Here is a 20193-nt window from a genome sequence, read left to right as displayed (position 1 = left end):
TTAATTTATGAATCATAAAAGTATAATATTCCTTTTAATTCCTCTACAATCGATACCTAACAGACGCATTATTATTGATAACTACAAGAATGGAATGTGTCCTACCTAATTCTTCCGAATTTTATAAAAAAAAAACTATATGTCGTCAGCTATGTTAAATTGCGACAAATCTACGTACAATTAGAACATGATACAAGCGACTATCGTAAATTAATTATTTAACCAATTAGCACACAACACGAATTATCCCTAAACACTCCAAATCCTGTAATAATGATATTCATTCAATATTTCCTACCTTCCATACCTAGTCGAAGGAAGGATGATAAGGATAATTATCGCCTCTAAGATTTAAATAAAAACAAGTATCAGTCTTACATACTTTATTTAATAATGTCAGTTTAATTAATTTACAAAACAATGCAAAGCTGCGAGTACTACCAGCCCAAGTACCAATGGGATAGAAAATCGGGACCACAATAAGGACCTTTCGCTCTCGTAGCCTGTACAATGAGCAAAGGGTGAAACGCTCTTAATGTCGCGGTTCACTATCCCATAATATATCTGCGCTGGTAGTACCTATTAAATCTAGGGCTGCTGCCACGACTTAAGATTAGGTTTTATTAGTATCACTACAAAAAGCGTGGTTTGGCAAGAAAAATATAAAAAAACTGCTTGTATTATTTCCAGTCAGTTCGGATCAGCAAAACTGTAATCGAGGTCTCTTTAAGAGTTAATGCGACAATGTATCGGCCCTAGGAGTAGCTGAGTCTTATTTGGTTATTAATCAGTTTGTTTTCGTATAACAAGCAGTTTTTTTCACACTGGAATTGCGTGATTACATAAAATCGATACAAACATCAATTACAAAAATATCTTATACTACTAATAACTTAATCACATTCTTTGGAACAATAATAAATCAGACTTAAAAATCACGATTTGAATTTCATAATGACTTATTGGAAGAAATACTACTACTACAAAAAAACCGAGAAAACATATCTACTGACACAGGTTAAATTATTATGGCGATTATAATTCCATTATGGCATCAATAATGTGTTCCGATTCCGACCGACTCCCGCGCCACATTCCATAAATAGATAAAAAGTTTTGGCTCGTTTGCTTTAACCATAGCAATGACTACAACGAATTTCTTTGGCTTGGAAGACTACAAATGACAGAGTAAGTACATTACAATAAAATACTAGATCGATTGCGATGAGCAGATAGCGCAGCACAGAATACTAACTTACAGGGTAGGTAACATAAGATATAAAAGTTCTTATAACTACCATACAGTATTATGCAATTATGGTTTTAAGTCTAGACACTCCCATTTTCTTGTACGCAGATCAGAATGTTTCACTTTCATCAGTGTACGAGAAATCGGCGCGAAAAGGTTTCTAAAATTTTTTACCTAACAAACATTCTTAAAACTAGTAGGTCATAATAAACATTGGTACAAAACAAGAGATTCTTACATTTTTATTTATCAAAAAAATCAGTCTTCCAAAATCAGTAAATTTTTGTATGAAAAAACGTTACTAAATGTATTAACGTAATTAAATGTACTTAAATATGTATTATGTCATGAGATTTGGATTGAGATCATAATATTAAAATACAAATTCGTGTACTCGAGGTGCCTATTTTATAGCTGCAACTTAGGACGTACCACATTATATTAATGATTCGATAACTTAAAAAGATGAGTTGAATCCGTCATGTTTATGTATTTACTCTCACCCTAGCCTACAGCTGGCTGCCTAGCTTACCTATTATTAGCTTTACATATAAAAATAAATCTTAAAAGCTTCAGTGCTATTCGGTCCCAAAGATACAAGTTTAGTGCTCTAATCATCGATTTTGTTTTTGCAGATGCAACAATGAATTCGACTTCATGATAAAAGAATGGACGTGGGGCCTGGAAAAAATTCATCCCGATTTTATCCCTACCTAAAAGTTGATATTCAGCCTCGCTTAAATAATACCGGGTCGGGGTCAAAGCTAACGACTTTCATAACTGAGAAGGTGATCTACAACGACACGTAGCTAACTTATCCTTACAAATACCGGAGCGTAAGCTAAATTCTAACGTTATGTAGCATGCCTGGCGAAACGTTTTTATTCTAGCTAAGATTATGATCGTGGATACGTTTAACTTTAAGCGACTAATCGATATGCGCATACCTCGGCACTAAATCCTCCTGGATGAGCGAGTCGCAGGCCGGCAGGCCGTGCAGCGGGAGCTGGTCCTGGCCCACGGCGATCAGGCCGGAGTCCGCGCCGGGCAGCAGGCCGTGCCACACGAAGTAGTAGAACAGCTGCTGCATGGCCGCCATGAACCGGCGCTGCTCGGGCTCCTCCGAGTCGAACGTGCCGAGGATGGCCTCCACGTCGGCGTTTATTCCGGCCTTCCCCGACCCAGACGCGCCGGCGCCGGCGCCCGACCCCATGACGACATACATGGGCGCCGCCAGCCGCAGGCGCGCCAGGCTCACCAGCGGGCACAGCGTGCGCACCGCGGAGATCAGCCCGACCAGGCCGTCGTAGCTCCTGTTGAAATGGTTCAATATTTTCGAAGTCAAATTCTTCTCCCCGATCGCGCTCTCGTTCACCATTTTTTCCACGATTTCCGAGGTCCAATTCAAATGTTTCTTGTGCAGGAGCTCCGAGTGGCCCGAGTGCTCCGTCGTTCCGAACACCATCGGTTTGAATAGCTTCTCTTTGCCCGCGTTCTTGGCCTCCTTCTGGGCGTTCCAACTTTCGTAGGCGTGCACCCTCAAGTAGTGTCCGTCCAATACCAACCAGGAGTGCTGGAATTCGCCAGCGAGCGGCAAGGTGCCGACGCTGTCGCCGAGCCAGATGTCGGGAGTGGCGGATAAAATTTCAGTCGTCGACGCCCGTTGCAGACATTCCATGTCGTCACACTTGATTCTCTGTTTGAACGGTTCGTTGTTCTTCTGAGCTTGGTCGAGGGGTTCGCCGGGGAATATGACGGAGGCGGACGACAGCCACACCCTCGAGTACAGCTGCTGGGCTTTGGGCACCGTGGTCAGGGCGGCGGTCAGGGTGGCGCCCGCTCGGTGTCCCAGCAGGGTGACGGAGGAGGCGTCTCCTCCAAAATGTTTGATGTTGTACTTGACCCACTGGAGCGCGGCTAGCAGGTCGCTGAGCGCGTAGTTTCCGGAGGTGGGTGGATACTTGGAGTTGGAAATGATGTCGAGCGCCAGGAATCCGAACGGGCCTAATCTGAAGTTGGGTCTGACGAAGACGACTTCCTTGGTGCGAGCGTAGAGAGCGGACGGCTGGGCGGGGCTCACGCCGCCGGCCAGCGAGTTGGCTCCGATGAGGACGACGACCGGCAGCGGCGAATCGTAGCGCACGTGCGGCGTGACCACGTCGAGCGTGAGGCAGTCTTCCTCGCCCGCGATGGTGCCGTTCTCCAGGAACTGCAGACACAGCGGGCCCGGCTGCTGCGCGTTGTAGGTGCCGTTCCAGCACGTGGACAGGTTGAGGGGCTGGGCGTAGGTGAATCGCTTCTCTCCGACGGGCGGCACGGCGTACGGGATGTTGTAGAAGTTGTATACGCCCTCATCGAGAGTTCTGCAAAGTTTGAAGGAAAATATTTCATAATTTGCTGGAACCTGTAAGCCTGTAAGGTATATCCAGTTGACCAGTACCTAGCAAATAAAGATTGCTAGTTACTTTTCTGCTAAATATCTCTATTATTATTTTGTTTAATGGCTTCAATGACGCGTATTTCAAGCACACTAAAGTCTGTTCGCCGAGAGTTGATAAAAAAAAAATATCAGAGGTTCTAAACTCATTATAAATTGCGGCCCGCTAATTATTTGTCGATATAATGAAAAAGTTGGTAGATTATTATTATTATCTCTTTTAAATTTACGGGAATTTTTCCGGATAGGGCATACGTGGGGATACGGATCAAGCACGTGGCGTCCATGTGTTGGATAAAAAGTATTTCATTATTATCAAGTGGCTTATAGTGTATCCCAATGTTGGGCAAAGCCCTACCCACTGTCATACCATTCAATTCGGTCTTATGTAAAATAAATCTATCCCGTTTCACACATTGCGGCCCGCCGGCCGGGGCGCTTGACGACAGCTGCGTGGCTCGGACCATGGTACTCAGTGCGCGTTGTGACAAACGACGCCCGCCATACAGAATGCGATAATGAGGGCTATCGTTTTTATACTTAACAGTTGGCACCCCTGGCGATTGACAGAACCTTACTCTACAGTGGCGCCATCTTGATGAGTGCAAATGCGATAGTCCTCCTACCACTTTAGCGCTCACAAGTTGGCGCCACTGTCTTCGCTACTAGCAAGTGACAGGACCTTACTCTACAGTGGCGCTAACTGGTGAGCGCTAAAACGATAGCCCTCATTAAGCGACAGTCGCTATTGCAAGCCATTTCATAATATTTATCAACTCTCGGCGAACAGTCTTTAGTTTCGCCAATGTCGAGTGTTTAACGAGACACGGTGGACAGTGGAATTTGAAGTATTCCCAGTGATAATTTAATTAATAATATCTCTATTAAAATTTGTAGTTTACTTGGTAGGGGGGTAATGTTGCCCGCGTCCGTAGGACTTACCACCTTCTCCTAGGCCCACCCTACACGTGCCCCCCGGGTGGTGCCAAATGGGCAACAACGCCGAGCAACAGGCGGCGGTTAACTAACCTGACCACTGGTGAACCACAAGCCAAGGAGGACTAAATCCCCCCTGAAAGTGTGGCCATGTCGCCTTGGGAAAGCGACATGCGTATGCCCCACTTTGAAATATGAAAAATGAGCGATACGAATACTGTTTTGTCATGCGATCCGGCTAACCCCCGGCGCTCGTTGGTACCCGGGCCAGCGAGTGGGAAATATGTTACCGAAGACTGCGCGGGAGTGGGCGACCAGGCTCCCGTGACGGTGAATGCTCCTGGTAGCACTGCAAAAAAACTAACCCAACAGGCATTCCATCCAAGCCTATTCATCACAAGACCGAGATCGGCTTCACTGGGAAACATCAAGACCACTGACTCAGCCACAGAAATTGAAGATGATTGTGTCAACAAAGTTTGCCCTCCCTCTTGGCAAAGAGTACCTACTGACCGCAACCCCAAAAGGAAAAGAATGTCTAACAGTCCAACACAAACTAAAAAAGTAAATCATGGGACACCAAAAGGAATCACCACCTCCAACAGATACAGCGGGCTTCCTATAGATCTAACCGAGGAGACAAAAGAAAATCCATCCAATAATACCAAAAAAATTAGCAAACCACCACCGATAATATTATATGGCATTGAAGACCTAACAAAATTAACGGAGCTATTAAATGAAACAATACCTAGTGACAGCTACTCTTATAAAATCATTAATAGAGATCAGCTAAGAGTGATGACTCAGTCAACTGAAACATATAAGGACTTAATAGAACTCATCCGGAATAATGGCCTCATCGGTCATACATTCACACAGAAGCAAAATAAATGCTACCGAACTGTAATAAAAAACCTACATCACACAACCCCTAAATCAGCTATAATAGAAGCAATAGAAAAAACAGGGAACAGGGTACGAGGCGAAATAATCTGTGCAATATCACGAAAAAATAAAAAGCCCTTAAACATGTTCTTCGTCAATGTTGAACCGAGTCCTAACAACCCGGAGATAAAAAATATTGAAACTATATTCCACACAAGAGTCACAATAGAAGATCCAAGGAAATCAACTGACATACCACAGTGTACCAGGTGTCAACAATATGGACATACCAAAAACAACTGTATGCGTCCATACAGGTGTGTTAAATGCGCACAAGGACACAAAACTACTGACTGCCACAAAAAGGATAGGAACTTGCCCGCTACCTGTGCCCTCTGCCAAGGTGATCATCCAGCCAACTACAAAGGCTGCCAAGTCTATAAGGAGATCCGTTCACGAAAAATGGTTCAAGCTGGGAATAGAAGAGCCCCACAAGACAAGACAAAAGCCACAGACACCTTTACACCTCGAGTAGAAGATTTCCCTCCGCTAAGACTCCCCAGACACAATACACAATATCAGAAAAATGACCAGGAAAAAAACAATCTGCGCCTAGCCGAAAGCGTATCCAATACTGCAAATACCGGCAACTGGAACAGAAAAACAGAGAATGTACAATCTCAGTCAACAAGCTCACTAGAGCAAATTATAATAAAACAGTCGGAGAAGATCGATATCCTCATACAACAGATAGGGACCTTAATGGGTCTCCTAACGACACTAATAGCTCGGCAGACAAAGTAAAATTCCTCAGAATAGCTGCATGGAACATAAATGGCTTATCCCCGAATAAGCAAGAAGTGGAGCTATTCATAAACTACAACAAAGTAGATATACTATTGGTTTCTGAAACACATATGACTGACCAGAAAGTGATTAAAATTAAAGGATACAATGTATACTATGCTAACCATCCAGATGGCACATCACATGCTGGAGCTGCTGTAATAATTAAGGAACACATAAGACACCACGTAATACCGAATTTCACTTTCGCACACTTGCAGGCCGCAATGATATCTATAGATGACTGGCAGGGATCACTGAATGTGGCTGCTGTGTACTGTCCCCCACGACATCGCATAGATGAACAAATGTTTAGCGATTTCTTCCACACGATTGGTGACAGATTCATTGTGGGAGGAGACTGGAATTCAAAACACACGTTCTGGGGCTCCCGATTGACGACGACAAAGGGCCGAGAGCTAAAAAAGGCAATTGATAGCAATAACCTCAATATCCTATCTACAGGAGAACCAACTTACTGGCCATCAGACCCTAACAAAACTCCAGATCTCATCGATTTCTTCATCACTAAAAAGATGTCGGGATTATACACAAAAGTGGAAGCATGCCTAGATGGATCCTCAGACCATACACCTGTGATATGCACATTGAGTACCACAGTAATCTGGAAAGAACCACGAGAGACCCTGTATAACCATAAAACTGACTGGGAGTCCTTTAGGGAATATATAAGTGATAATGTTAATCTGCGCATACCTCTAAAAACGGTAGAAGACATAGATGACGCTGCGTGGTATGCCACTAACCTAATACAAAAGGCGGCATGGCTATCAACTCCACACATGGCATCTAAACCACAAAATCATGACACTACGCTGGAAATACGACAGATGATTACTGAAAAGAGAAAACTGCGACGTCAGTGGCACACCAGCAGGAATCGTCAAGATAAGAAAGCCCTTAATAGAATACAAAAGGAACTGAAGGAAATGCTAAGAGAAAATGAGAACAATACCCTCCAAGACAAACTTAAGACTCTATCACCGTACAAAGCAGAGGATTATACACTTTGGAAAATGACCAACTCACTGAAAAGGCCAAAAGAACACATTCCTCCACTGAGACAAGCTAACGGCAACTGGTCACGAAAGCCTCAAGATAAAACTGAGTTATTTGCTAATTTCCTAAAAAATGTATTCAAACCCAACGAACCTGATAATACACAATCAGAGCAGGATATTGACGAAGTTTTAAACAGTGACCAACAACTGTCGCCGCCATTGAGACTTGTGACGGCAATAGAAGTCAAGAGAACTATCATGCACTTAAAACAAAAAAAGGCACCAGGATTTGATCTTATAACGGCAGAAGTTCTCAAGCAACTACCAAGAAAAGGCATCGTCCTGCTGACAATCCTCTTTAATGCAATACTGAGATTACAACATTTTCCAGAGTTATGGAAAGTATCCATCATAAACATGATAGCCAAACCGGGGAAGCCTCCTACAGAGGTTACATCATACAGACCCATAAGTCTTCTTCCTCTGCTGTCAAAAGTTTTCGAGAAACTGGTTCTGAAACGCCTACTACCAGCACTAATAGCAGACAAAGTTATACCAGACCACCAATTCGGCTTCCGCCAAAACCATGGGACGACGGAACAAATACATCGAGTAGCGCATACGATACGGCAAGCACTCGAGAAAAAAGAATACTGCTCGGCAGTCTTTCTCGATATCCAGCAGGCCTTTGACCGCGTGTGGCACAAGGGCCTATTATACAAGCTTAAGATTCATCTGCCAAATACTGCGTACATGTTGCTGAAGTCATATCTGCAAGACCGATTATTCCAGGTTAAATACGAGGAGTCTCTGTCTTCAATCTGCCAGATAGAAGCAGGGGTACCCCAAGGTTCGGTGCTGGGTCCTGTGCTATACACAATCTACACCGCTGACCTACCAACGTCAGATAAAGTTGTGACTGCTACCTATGCAGATGACACTGCAATACTCTCCTGCAGTAAAGACCCGAACACAGCATCTGCAAAATTACAAGAATGCCTGGACGACATTGGACGATGGCTGAAAAAGTGGAGAATCCGAGCAAGCCCAGCAAAATCCGTCCACATAACTTTCGCGTTAAAGAGAGGGGACTGTTCACCGGTGACACTGGATGGTGCTGTCCTGCCAACAGACACGACAGTAAAATACCTGGGCATGCACTTGGATAGGAGACTCACTTGGCGAGCCCATATAAAGGCCAAAAGAGAACAGGCAAACAAAAAGTTTGCAGATATGTACTGGCTGCTAGGCAGACATTCAACGCTAAGCCTGGAAAACAAAGTCCTAATTTACAAGTCTATCCTTAAACCGATTTGGACATATGGCATACAACTCTGGGGGTCAGCTAGTCACTCAAATGTTGAAATCCTGCAGCGCTACCAGAACAAAGTGTTAAAGATCCTGATCAGTGCCCCATGGTTCACACGAAACACGGAAGTGCACGAGTACCTAGAAATCCCTACAGTCAAGGAGGAAATAGAAAGTTCTTCTGTATCCTACAAGCAACGCCTTGAACGACATAGCAACCATCTGGCTACACAGCTCGTGAATACAAACAACTGCCTGTTTCGGTTGAAAAGAATGCGATTGGCTTCCATATAAAACTTCTCAGGAAGAAAAAGAGCAGGGATGACACATCACAGGACGTGCACTCCCAAAAGTCGAATTAACAATCAACATCAAATCTGATTAAAGCCGCTGGGCTGATTGCAGATAAAATTAAAAAAAAAAAAAAAAAAAAAAAAAAAAAAAAAAAAAAAAAACTTGGTAGATAGGGCCCTTGAGTTAACCAAGAAACGCGTTATGGAAATGTAATGAGGGCTATCGTTTTAGCGCTCACCAGTTAGCGTCACTGTAGAGTAAGGTCCTGTCACTTGCTAGTAGCGAAGACAGTGGCACCAACTGGTGAGCGCGAAAGTGGTAGGAGACTATCGCATTTGCACTGATCAAGATGGTGCCACTGTAGAGTAAGGTCCTGTCAATCGCCAGGGGTGCCAACTGTTAAGTATAAAAACGATAGCCCTCATTGTGTTCAACGCTTACCCTTCGACGGGTCCGCAGGAGGTGAGCGTGGTGATGTAGCGGCCGAGGCGCAGCGGGCGCTCGGCGGGCGGGCCGGCGCGCGCGCCCACTATAACGCCCACCACCACCGCCAGAAGCACCAGCAGCGCTAGACCGCACACCACTATGTCGTCTGGAAAATATTACATTTTAGGCCTGGTGCAGACCATAAAGATAAAAGACAATGCCGGAAATTGGCGGCTTTTTTTTTCGCGCGGCCATCAACCAAACCATGTTTTTTGGTTACAAAATAGTGTAATATAAACCAAACTTACTATAACATGTATACCTCTAAACTCAGTCTGAACTGAGTTACGAGCATTAGAAGTTTGATGATTTACATACTAGATTTGCTTTTTGCGCGCAAGTTTTGTAAGAAATTGCAACAAAATAGTGACGTCTTTTTTTATTGCGCTGATTCTGCTCCACACTGATGGCTGGAACCTTTAATGGATGATATTGTTTGTTTACACATACAATGTCACTACTTTGTTGCAATTTCTTACAAAACTTGCGCGCAGAAAGCAAATCTAGTATGTAAAATCATCAAACTTCTAATGCTCGTAACTCAGTTCAGTAAGTTTGGTTTATTACACTATTTTGTAATCAAAAAACAAAGTTAGGTCGATGGCCGCGCGAAAAAAAAAAGACGCCAACTTCCATACAAAATCTGGCATTGCCATTTATGGTACGGACCCTAAAGTTAACTTTATGGTGCAGACACAACGATAAAGCTGGGCAGTTCTTGTACATTTGCATCACACCGTAACCTGAAGGTTACCGCCTCAGTGCCACGCCAATGAGAACCACCCAGAAACAACATCACGCGTGTCAGTGTCTGAAGGCCTAAATACACCAAGCGTGTAACGACGAATACGCGTCGCCACCGCAGAAAGTGAAGCTAAAGAGTATTGTCTATTCCAAAAGTGTGTTGTATTAAAATACTTTAAAAGTTTCACAGCTCAATTTGTTGGCCATGTTTCGTACTCTAATCACACAGTTGAAAGGACATTGGTCAATCAGTTATTACAAATTCAGTAAACTTTAAAGACAACCCAAAAGGTTGGAAGCTCTGTTAGATAAGATTCATCTCTTTATGTACTGCCTGCGTCAAAATAATAACTTCTACTTTGGACAAAAATACAGCTAATGAATGAATTCAGATACATAAAAACCTAGACCTCAAGGTTGACTGTCTTTAGGGTCCAAAATTAATGACTCAAGTTGTAAAGTCAGTGCTGATACATCTAGATTTAAATAAATTTTGCAAACAGCTACAATTATGTAATAAATTAAAAATAAATATGTTAGCATGAAGAGTAATGTTCACGGTCTTTGAGAAATAAGTCAAGCACCAGGCAAGAATTATGTGCTATGATGAATTGTTTAAATAAAAAGGTGTAATATCAGGATTTTACCTGAAGTATCATATTCAGCAGGCTTCTTTTTGTTGGCTAAGAAAAACACGAAACATACATATTCTTTTCATAAAGAAGTATAACATTATTGTCTAAAGTGGATTATATTTCTATTTATTTTATTTTGATTGTGCATAACAATAGAAATTGACTATCATTAAATATTTCATTATACCTATTATTTATTTTTATTTTCTCACCCACATGACATTATGACCCTTTTAACATTTTTTAAATTCACAGTTTTCAAACATGGGATTGGTATGATATGCAGTTGCAACACATGGAAATGTACTCACCTACTATGAACTTCTTTTGCCGTATCCTTTCCTTCAGGGGAAGCTTAGTAGCCACTTTTCCTTCTTCCGTATCCTAAGGGGAAAAAAAATAATATTTAAGGTTTTCTAAAGGTCAATTGTGGGAAGATACAGAAGAACAAAACTTAATAAAATGTATTTTAAAATATTTCATAAATCATAAACAAACTAATATAACCAAAGGTCTAATAAAAACTACAAAATGTTTCAAAAGTACCTAGCTAAAATATATTAAATTAATGCTGTTCATAAATGTCCAACATTAACCTACCACTAAAAATTTCCATTGTGATAGGAATGAAGAGCTTTTTATAATTTTGTTTTATATCTCATGTAATAAGGAAATAGGTACCTAAAAACCAAACTGAATACCTACATAACACATTTTCCTTATTTATTTCCATTATCATAATAATTTTAATTGTAATTTGATAGCAGGTAAAGGCGATATGCGATAATAATGTGATGCCGGATGTGGATAATAATTACATTAACAAATTAATTACTATTAAGTTACAATTTAAATTATGCAAATTGCAATGCTATAGTTTATTCCTAATGCTCACTTACCATTTCCAGCTTCACATTCTCCATGCCATCATTTGGTGTGTCCAGTTTATCCTCTAAAGTTTCCATTGAGGCAAGTGTAGCCTCTGGTTTATTAGAAGATTTTCGGAATATCTTTGGATACCTGATACTAAACATTTCGGACTTCGTCCCAGAATCTAAAAAGAAATATATTTCTTTAAATCCTATCTACAGTAAGGTCTTGTAATCATAAAGCTGTGTCAAATCAATGAATCAAGCACATAAAATAATGATATTGTAGTTACCATGATCAGGTTTATTTAAAAACTGTGTGAAGGGACAGGCATGTAAAAACTGTTCGAAACGACTATACTTGACAAATTGGGCTTCATCTTCAGTTTTTTCATTGTCAGCAATTTTTTCAATATCATCTTCATCCTGCTGGATGAAATTCAAATTTAATTAGATGACAACAAACACAATAGACGATTTTGAGCAATAATCTACAAAGATCATTCATTACCTTGCATTTGTCTTTATCCGAGTTTTTCATGAAAAACCCAGGCATTTTAATAGCGCCAATGGGAATGAATTTAGGTTTCACTTCCCGGCCTTGTTCAGTAATATCCCCCGAAAGGGCCGTCTTCACGGGGCCGTCATTGTCACTTTTCACCTCGGGATTCCCTTCATTTTCGTCGCTCTTCAACATTACCTCCTTCTCTTCCTCTTCTATTTGTTGTTTATCTGGAGTCTTATTCTCATCATTTTCAACTTCCAATTTGGCTTCCAAATTGTTTATATCCATCGTACTCATGGCTAAACAACAAAATTAAAAAATAATTATCAGAATCCCAGTTTCTTTTAAACGAAAATAACGTCGCACTACAACAATATTACGTGTCTGGAATGTACACTTACTTGTTTAAATCCCAACTTTATATGAATTTAGCGACCATGAAAGGATTTTTATTGAGTTTTACAAGAATGACACAAAATTATTGTGCGCGAACATGCCGGGAACAACACCAAAAAAACCGCAACGGAGCTTGCCGCTTCGGTCGATTTCACACGCATCCAAAGACTAGAGAGTTATTGTTATTCTGTCTTTCTGTCGTTAAAAAAGTATGGTTTCGTCTATGGCTATGTTACAACCGGAAGTCAGTTTCATACAGTATGTTGGCAGTACATGGCAGCTATGAACTTACGCCGCTATTCAAAAATAGATGGCGCTACAATTGTTTCGAACATTTAGCAAATAGATGGCGTTAAACACTATTAATAAAATTTGCCTCTGATTAAGGGTTGTACTCAAGCACAGATATAGATAGATGCAGCATGTGAAAAAATTTGTATGAAGCCGAGCGTGCCACTTTTTAAACGTCATTAGTGTCATTTTAGCGAATTTTAGTGATTGCCGCAACGTAAAAATAATCGTATCATCGTACTGCATTCGCAAAGTCATCGAAAGATATCGTGTGACTCGATTCGACAATTAATTAATTCAGATAAAACTGATAATTTGTTAAATACAAAACCAAAAACATCTTTTTTTATTTACCTTTTTAAATAAATTAATTCTTACAAATCGTCAAATCTCGTTATTTTTTTTACCCTACCAGCGTTTCAAGACAAAAATTGGTCAAGTGCATGAATACATGGATCAGTGTGTGTCTTATTGTTATAAAAGTAAGTACGGTTCCTTGTGATCGGTATGAGTGCACCACATACACGGACCATGGTTTTAACTCTTAAGAGTACATCTGAGTACATCGCAGGATATGTATTAAAAACAATGCTACTTTATACTTCTTCTACTGCTACTTTATTCTAATTAATTATTTGTTACTTGTGCTGTTAATTACAATTCTCAATCCGTAAATAATTTCTTCTTTCTACCGTGTTCGTACTACTGTCCTCGTAAAATCATCGTAACCGATTGTTGTAATCGGATTACATGAACATCACTCGACCATGTATGTCCATTTGGACATATCGGAATGGCACGCTTTGACGATCAACTTGCTGTATCTACTCTAATCCATATCTGTGTACTCAAGGGTCTATTCCACTTTGATCCATTTGGTGTGATCGTCAAAGGACACCAAATTTTATTGTCGCTTGAAGTTCACTGATCACCTGTGACCAGGGTGATCAAAGCCAGGTGATCAAAGTGGAATAGACCGGATGATTTATAGCATGTTAATTTTACGTAAGTTACTTACGGACTAAAAGTAAAACTTACAAGTGTAAAGGTGGCCTAAGGTTATTTAAACAATAAAATACATTTATTTCTAATAGTAATTTTATTGAACAATAGATTCATGTAACAATTTAATGCTTTTCCAAAGCTTTTACCAGAAGATCATTTATATGTGTTATTAAATTTCTTGGATCCATAATGAGCCCGGCTGTTACCATTGCATTAGAGAATAACTGTTGCGCCACCATATTAGCCAATTCTTTATCACTGGAGACTAGTTTGTGGAGTTTCTTGATGATGGGGTGCCTGCAAATGAAAAATGTTGTAAGTAAACTGAGAATGAAATGACCTGAACTGTGTTTTCGACTTACAATCGCGAAAAATAAACTTTATACTACTTATTACTACATGGTTTATTATATTTAAGGAAACTGACCTAAATAAGTAACAAAAAGTTAATTTATTTTAAGGTTTTTATAGGCTGCCGCTTTTTCATAATAAGTGTTTTTTTAACACTTACTTGGGATTTATTTCCAATTGTGGCCTCAAAAGGGCAAATCTGTTCTCTTCGCTGAGGCTTTGAGCTTGGGTCCTGATGAAGTGGCGCGCCGCCGCCATTTCAGGGACAATGATCACACAGGGGTGTGAGTCGAGGCGTTGGGTAGTGCGCACTTCGAACACTTTGCCGGCCAAATTGGACTTCAAAAATGTAACAAGCTCATCCACCTGCGACTTCTGTAAGCTTTCACTTCCTGTGAACAGAAATAAATTCGGTTTTATACATTTTTACGATAAATGGCTAAATTTTATATGCATTGAATTCCTAATTACGCGTGAGTAATGCCAAGGAAATAAAATGAAGAAACAATACTCATACATAGTTTATTTTATTTCTTTAAACCTGGGTTAGACTAATCTCAGTAAGGCACTGAGCAAGTACAGTCACGGAATGAAAAGGTTCGTCAGTTTTCAAATTGATTCCTTCAACGAATCGCGAGCACATGTTACCTTTTGAAACTATGTTACAGAATAATCTCGAGTTAGAAAAAATAATCTTTAACTGTTCGTCAGTAAAGTTCAAAATTATTTACATCAAAGTTGTTTGACGATTTAACTTGTCAAGAAGATTATTATGATTGATAAACTAAAACCTTCTTGTTGGTTCAACCTGCCATTGTCTATTAAATTAAAAAAAACTACATTTTGTAACATTGCTCTGATGGGATAGAAAAATAAATAAGCAAAACCTTATTCGTTAGCAAACGTCATATTTTTTTAAATGTTAGTAGCACTGTTTCTTGCACGGTTATGTTGGCAGGTTTGACTCTTATAGTACCTAGTGCAAGCGAAAACCAACACTAAGGTGACGAACCTTTTCATTCCGCGACTGTACATAGTTAATTTGTTTAAATTAGAAATATACGTACCTATGACGGCCTCTTCACTGTCTGACGCATCTTTCTGCATATCATTTTCTACAGACACTAACTGCCTGCCGCCAAATGATTTGAGTTCCAAAAGTACTAACTCGTCGTACATTTCATAGCAGAAAAGAACTTCCACGTCTCTCTTTTTTAGAGATTCGTAGTACGGCGATGACTGCGCCAATTCACGGCTAAAATAAAAATACATTACACTTCAAGAATCGCACAATCGCAAGCACCTTATATTTTCAACAGCTGAATTCGAATCAGTCACCATATCTTATAGCTAGACAAATCTTGATGACTACATAACTGAGCCAGTCCTTTTAAAAATTACCTTGGTGCTGCCAAGTAGTAAATGCATTTTTGGTCGTCCTTCTGGCGAGCACTGTAATCTAATAGTGATGTTCGGGAACCATTCTCCAATTTCGAAGATTCGAAACGAAGCAGCTTAGATATTTCCTCCTAAAACATAAAACGCTCATGAAACTTCACATCCTACCAGTAATTTACTAAAGGTAAATAAATAATATGCCTTACCTTTTCCATTGGACTTTGACTAGTAACAATTCCTTCTTTCAAAAATATAGAATAATCCTTATAAAAGCTATCATATCCCACTGGATCTTTCTGTGCCATGTCTATCATGAATTTAAGGAAACGGTTTGTCAAAACAGTTCTCAGCTTTCTGAAATTTTAAGAGATTATTTATAAGTATTGTAATGATTCTAATTGTTTCAGTTTTCTTAAAGTACTAATTATATTTACTTACGTAATTAAAGCACTGTTTTGCAGCAACTCCCTACTTAGGTTGAGTGGAATGTCTTCAGAATCAACAACACCTAAAATTAATATTTAAAATTGAATAAAAAAGTAATTGACATAATTTCATTTCCTGTTATTAAATTAGAATGTTAATTATAAAAAGGTACCTTTAACAAATCTTAGCCACTTAGGTAAAATATTTTCAGCCTTGCTTTTGATCAATATTTTTCTCGAATACAATGCAACTCCAACATCAGAATCTCTGGATAGTTCAAACAATCCTGGTTTTCCTTCTGGCACATACAGAATAGATCTAATGCTAAGTGGGACATCAGTTTTGTAATGCAGAGTGAAGCGAGGCTTGTCATATGAGTTGCTAATGAATTTGTAGAATTCAGAGTGCTGCTCATGTGTTACTTCTTTTGGCTCCATTAACCATAGAGGCTGAAATACGAAAATAAGTTAAAAAAAATTTGGTAAATTCTTGCAATCAATGGGATTAATGGCCCAGCAGTGGGAAAACTTAATTAGTTGGAATCCACATACCTTAATAGAATTGACTTGTTCCTTGTTCAAGAAAATGGGGCTGCCAATGAAGTTGCTGTATTTTTTAATTATGCCTGAAAAATAACTTTTATGTAATTTGGATGCTTTATGTTTTTAAGTTCAACACAATCTAAATAATTAATAATGAAATAAAAGTATGCAGAAGAATTTACTTACTCTTGACAGTTTCATCATCAGAAAATTCCCTGCAGTCAGTTTTTAAATGTACAATAATTTTCGTACCAACAGGTAATCCTTCAGCTTCCTGAATCTCATACATGCCAGACCTATAAATAAATGAAAATTAATGTCAGTTCCAAAGTATTGTTATAGTCTAGTTATCAATTGAAGTAGTAGAGTTACTACTGGTTCATCAAATAAGATTTACCCATCTGAAGTCCACTTATATCCAACTGAATCTGCTCGACTACTTCTTGTAAATACATCAATCTTTTCAGCCACCATGAATGCTGAATAGAATCCCACTCCAAATTGACCTATAATGGAACTGGCCTGTTCTGCTCCCTGTTTCTTGATCTCTTCAATGAATGACTTTGAACCTGATCGAGCAATTGTGCCCAAATTTTGGGTAAGTTCATCTTTAGTCATGCCAATACCAGAATCCTAAAAATAAAGACATTAACACGAAAATATTGAGATACAATATTATGCATTTATTAGATTATTGTCATAAATATCTACCTGGAATGTTATAGTTCTGTTCTGTTTGTCGGTGGTCAAGTGAATTTCAAGGGGCCTGTCCACCTCCACCAACTGTCCGGAGTCTTGCACACCACTCACTGAGAGGTATCTGAATTTTTCCAGTGCATCACTGGCATTTGAGATCAGTTCCCTGATAAAAACCTGTAAATAACAAGAATCAAGTTGATTTTTTTTATGGTTTATTATGAAATAGTTTTCTTTTTCAATTTGCAACATGAATACAAATCACATGCATCCTATCTAATGATTCCAAAGTACAACTTCTCTGAAGAAAATATTAATGTTTATTTTTGTTCTGCTATTGAATTTTATTATGACAAACAGCAACATAAACGGTACTTACTTCTTTATCTGAATATAAAGATCTAGCAACAATATCTAGCAGCATACGTGTCTCAGCTTGAAACTCTCTTTTTTCAGCATTTCCTTTCAGAGATTCTGCTTGCTCTGTAGCTGTGCTGAAGTGTCTTTGGAAAGGTTTAGGTGTTATAAAATGATTGTATCCTGTAACGATGTTTATAAATTAAAACAAGAGCAATAAAATGTAACATTATAAAAAAAAATATTTGGGATATAAAATTAACTGTTTCTTTCATAGTGAAATTAAATGCATCTAGCAAAGAAGATTTACATAATTACCATGTCTTTTACTTGCTGCAATGCTACTTGCAGCTAAAATATTACCACTTTTGAAGGAATTAAAACATAACCTATTAACATTTGTACAGAACCGCAATTTTACACGAAGTGCAAACATCGCTCCTAATAAAAAAAGAGCGGTTAATTAAATAAAAATAAATATTACAAGAGCAGGCTAAGAAATATTTTTCTTGAATTTATTTTCTTGATTTTATTACAATTTCACAAAATTCTGCATTTGTTTTTTGACATTGACAATTTCCTTTTTTTCTCTTTTGATTTCCTCTTTATTGTGGCAAAGGCATTTTTTTAAATGAACCTACTCCATCGAGTGGGTCAGATAATAGAGAGGACCAGTTATCAATTTGATAGGGTATCATCATTGATAATGTGAAACCGGGTCACCAGCGCGAGTTTTGCCCTACACAATAACAAAAATATGTCAATATTCAACAAATTTTCCTACAAAAATTGTTAAATTTTGATTATGTGAAGACTACTTTATGATCCATAAATAGCGGAAGGACAATTTAGCTATGCTCTCTCCTTTAGTCATCTCTATGAAATTAATTTGAAATTACAATTTCTGAACGATACGTGAAATTGAACGTGCTTTATTTTCCGAACGAAAGCAGTGTTGCAAGCTATGACGGAACTTTATTAAAATGGTAAATTGAAGAAAATTGACGACTTTATTTACTCGACTGCAGACATGAGGTTAATGTTTTTCTATGCGTCGGTTAAGTAGTTTTATTTACTATTTTATATGTGTTAGAGATGACTACCGAAATGTGGAAAAACAAATATATTTAGACACGCTTATGTACCATCGGCAACAGTGTTAACTATCCATTGCCTGTCATGTCGTCTCGTTCTATCGCAAAGAATCACCATTTGATGAGAGCGAGACCAAAAAGGAAATGGATAGTTAACAGTGTGGCCGTGTGTACATCATAATTTTGTACTCAGCCAGTAGCAAAATAGCATTTTGGTGTTTTACTTAACTTTTATTTAGAATTCAGTCTTTTTCTATGACATCACAAGGTTTTATTTTAATTTTGGTTGTGTGATAGAGTTTTGGTCTAATCTTTAGTTATTAAGATGAATGACAATAGGAAAGTAAGTACAGTTATCATTCTTACAAAAAAAAAACAGCCTTATTACATTTTGAATAAATACCTAGTTTGGTTAAAATAACTTAATAATTGTTTTTTATTTTACAATAAAATTAAAATAAAAAATGTAAATTCAGGAAACTACAAAAAAGATTACTTTAGTTGTTCTTCTTTTATATTTTTTTAAATAATACTTATAGTAAGTATTTAAGTAGGTACGTGAGTATTCCGGTTTTAATTAAAATAGACAATGATGAGTGTAGGAGATTGGGATAGGAACGGGATGGGATACCTTCGATTGAGCAGACTCCACAGGACGGTCCAAGCTTGGTTCTTCTTTCACTTTCACAAACACTTGAATTTTTATTGAGATGAGTTTAGCGCGCGATTTGGGTTTATTTGAATTGGTTTATTTTGGATACTTATTTAGTATTAACGCCCAGATAGGTAGGCGAAGCGGCGCGTTGCGATGCGAGAGCGAGACTGAAGGTGGGAGGGAGAGGATAGGAAAAAGGACTGTCAGAATGAGTGATAGAATAGTGTGACATGAGTTTGAAATGTATGAGGTTTTAATGCTGGCGCGTACAACTCCCCCGGCCTAGAGGTCTTCCTCTAGATTGAGTAGCGTTTGTAAAAAAAAAGTTAAAAACGTAAAAAAACATGCGTTAGAGAGAACTAAACGAGTTAAATTAGCGTTAAAGTTGTGTTAAATTAAAGTTAAGGTTAAAATAAAGTTAAGAACATTATTTGAGTTACTGTAAAGGAAGAGGACAAACTCTAACTACAGGCCGAACATAAGTACCGGTTGCAGTGCGAATCTTTAAGGTGCGAATGATTTTGTCCTTTCCGGGATATACTTCCACAACCACACCCAATGGCCAACAAAGAGGATGCGCATTGTCATCTTTTATAACAACAACAGAGCCCACATCTATCGGTTTGGTCACCGTATTCCACTTTTCACGGCGTTGTAGAGAAGTTAAATACTCCTGACTCCAGCGACGCCAAAAGCTTTGCACTAATTTATTGACTAACTGATAACGCGTTAACCGATTGTCAGAAATATCAGAGACATCCTC

General features: G+C 38.9%; 2 protein-coding genes across 3 annotated transcripts; both read right to left on the bottom strand.

The window, feature by feature from the left end:
- Positions 1-368: 368 nt before the first annotated feature.
- On the bottom strand, positions 369-12775 carry LOC135073312 (neurotactin). 2 transcript variants are annotated; one of them, XM_063967433.1, is made up of 7 exons: positions 12621-12775; positions 12226-12518; positions 12008-12143; positions 11745-11899; positions 11157-11229; positions 9422-9572; positions 369-3612 (listed from the first exon to the last, which is right to left on the bottom strand). In XM_063967433.1, the coding sequence occupies exons 2-7, from the start codon at positions 12514-12516 to the stop codon at positions 2178-2180; spliced, it is 2241 nt and encodes a 746-aa protein (XP_063823503.1). In that variant the 5' UTR covers positions 12517-12518; positions 12621-12775; the 3' UTR covers positions 369-2177. The 2 variants fall into 2 exon arrangements, with proteins under 2 accessions (XP_063823503.1, XP_063823504.1); XM_063967434.1 differs by having other exon boundaries at positions 12008-12140.
- Positions 12776-13986: 1211 nt separating this feature from the next.
- Positions 13987-18264, bottom strand: LOC135073311 (heat shock protein 75 kDa, mitochondrial). The gene is made up of 13 exons (XM_063967431.1): positions 18000-18264; positions 17704-17864; positions 17340-17501; positions 17026-17261; positions 16815-16924; positions 16638-16711; positions 16259-16535; positions 16099-16168; positions 15867-16014; positions 15664-15791; positions 15330-15517; positions 14423-14654; positions 13987-14208 (listed from the first exon to the last, which is right to left on the bottom strand). The coding sequence occupies exons 1-13, from the start codon at positions 18115-18117 to the stop codon at positions 14034-14036; spliced, it is 2079 nt and encodes a 692-aa protein (XP_063823501.1). The 5' UTR covers positions 18118-18264; the 3' UTR covers positions 13987-14033.
- Positions 18265-20193: the final 1929 nt, after the last annotated feature.

This window comes from Ostrinia nubilalis, chromosome 7 (assembly GCF_963855985.1).
Source record: "Ostrinia nubilalis chromosome 7, ilOstNubi1.1, whole genome shotgun sequence".
NCBI lineage: Eukaryota > Metazoa > Arthropoda > Insecta > Lepidoptera > Crambidae > Ostrinia > Ostrinia nubilalis.
Note: the sequence above shows the minus strand (reverse complement) of the source record. Positions and strands in the feature narration are given on the sequence as shown.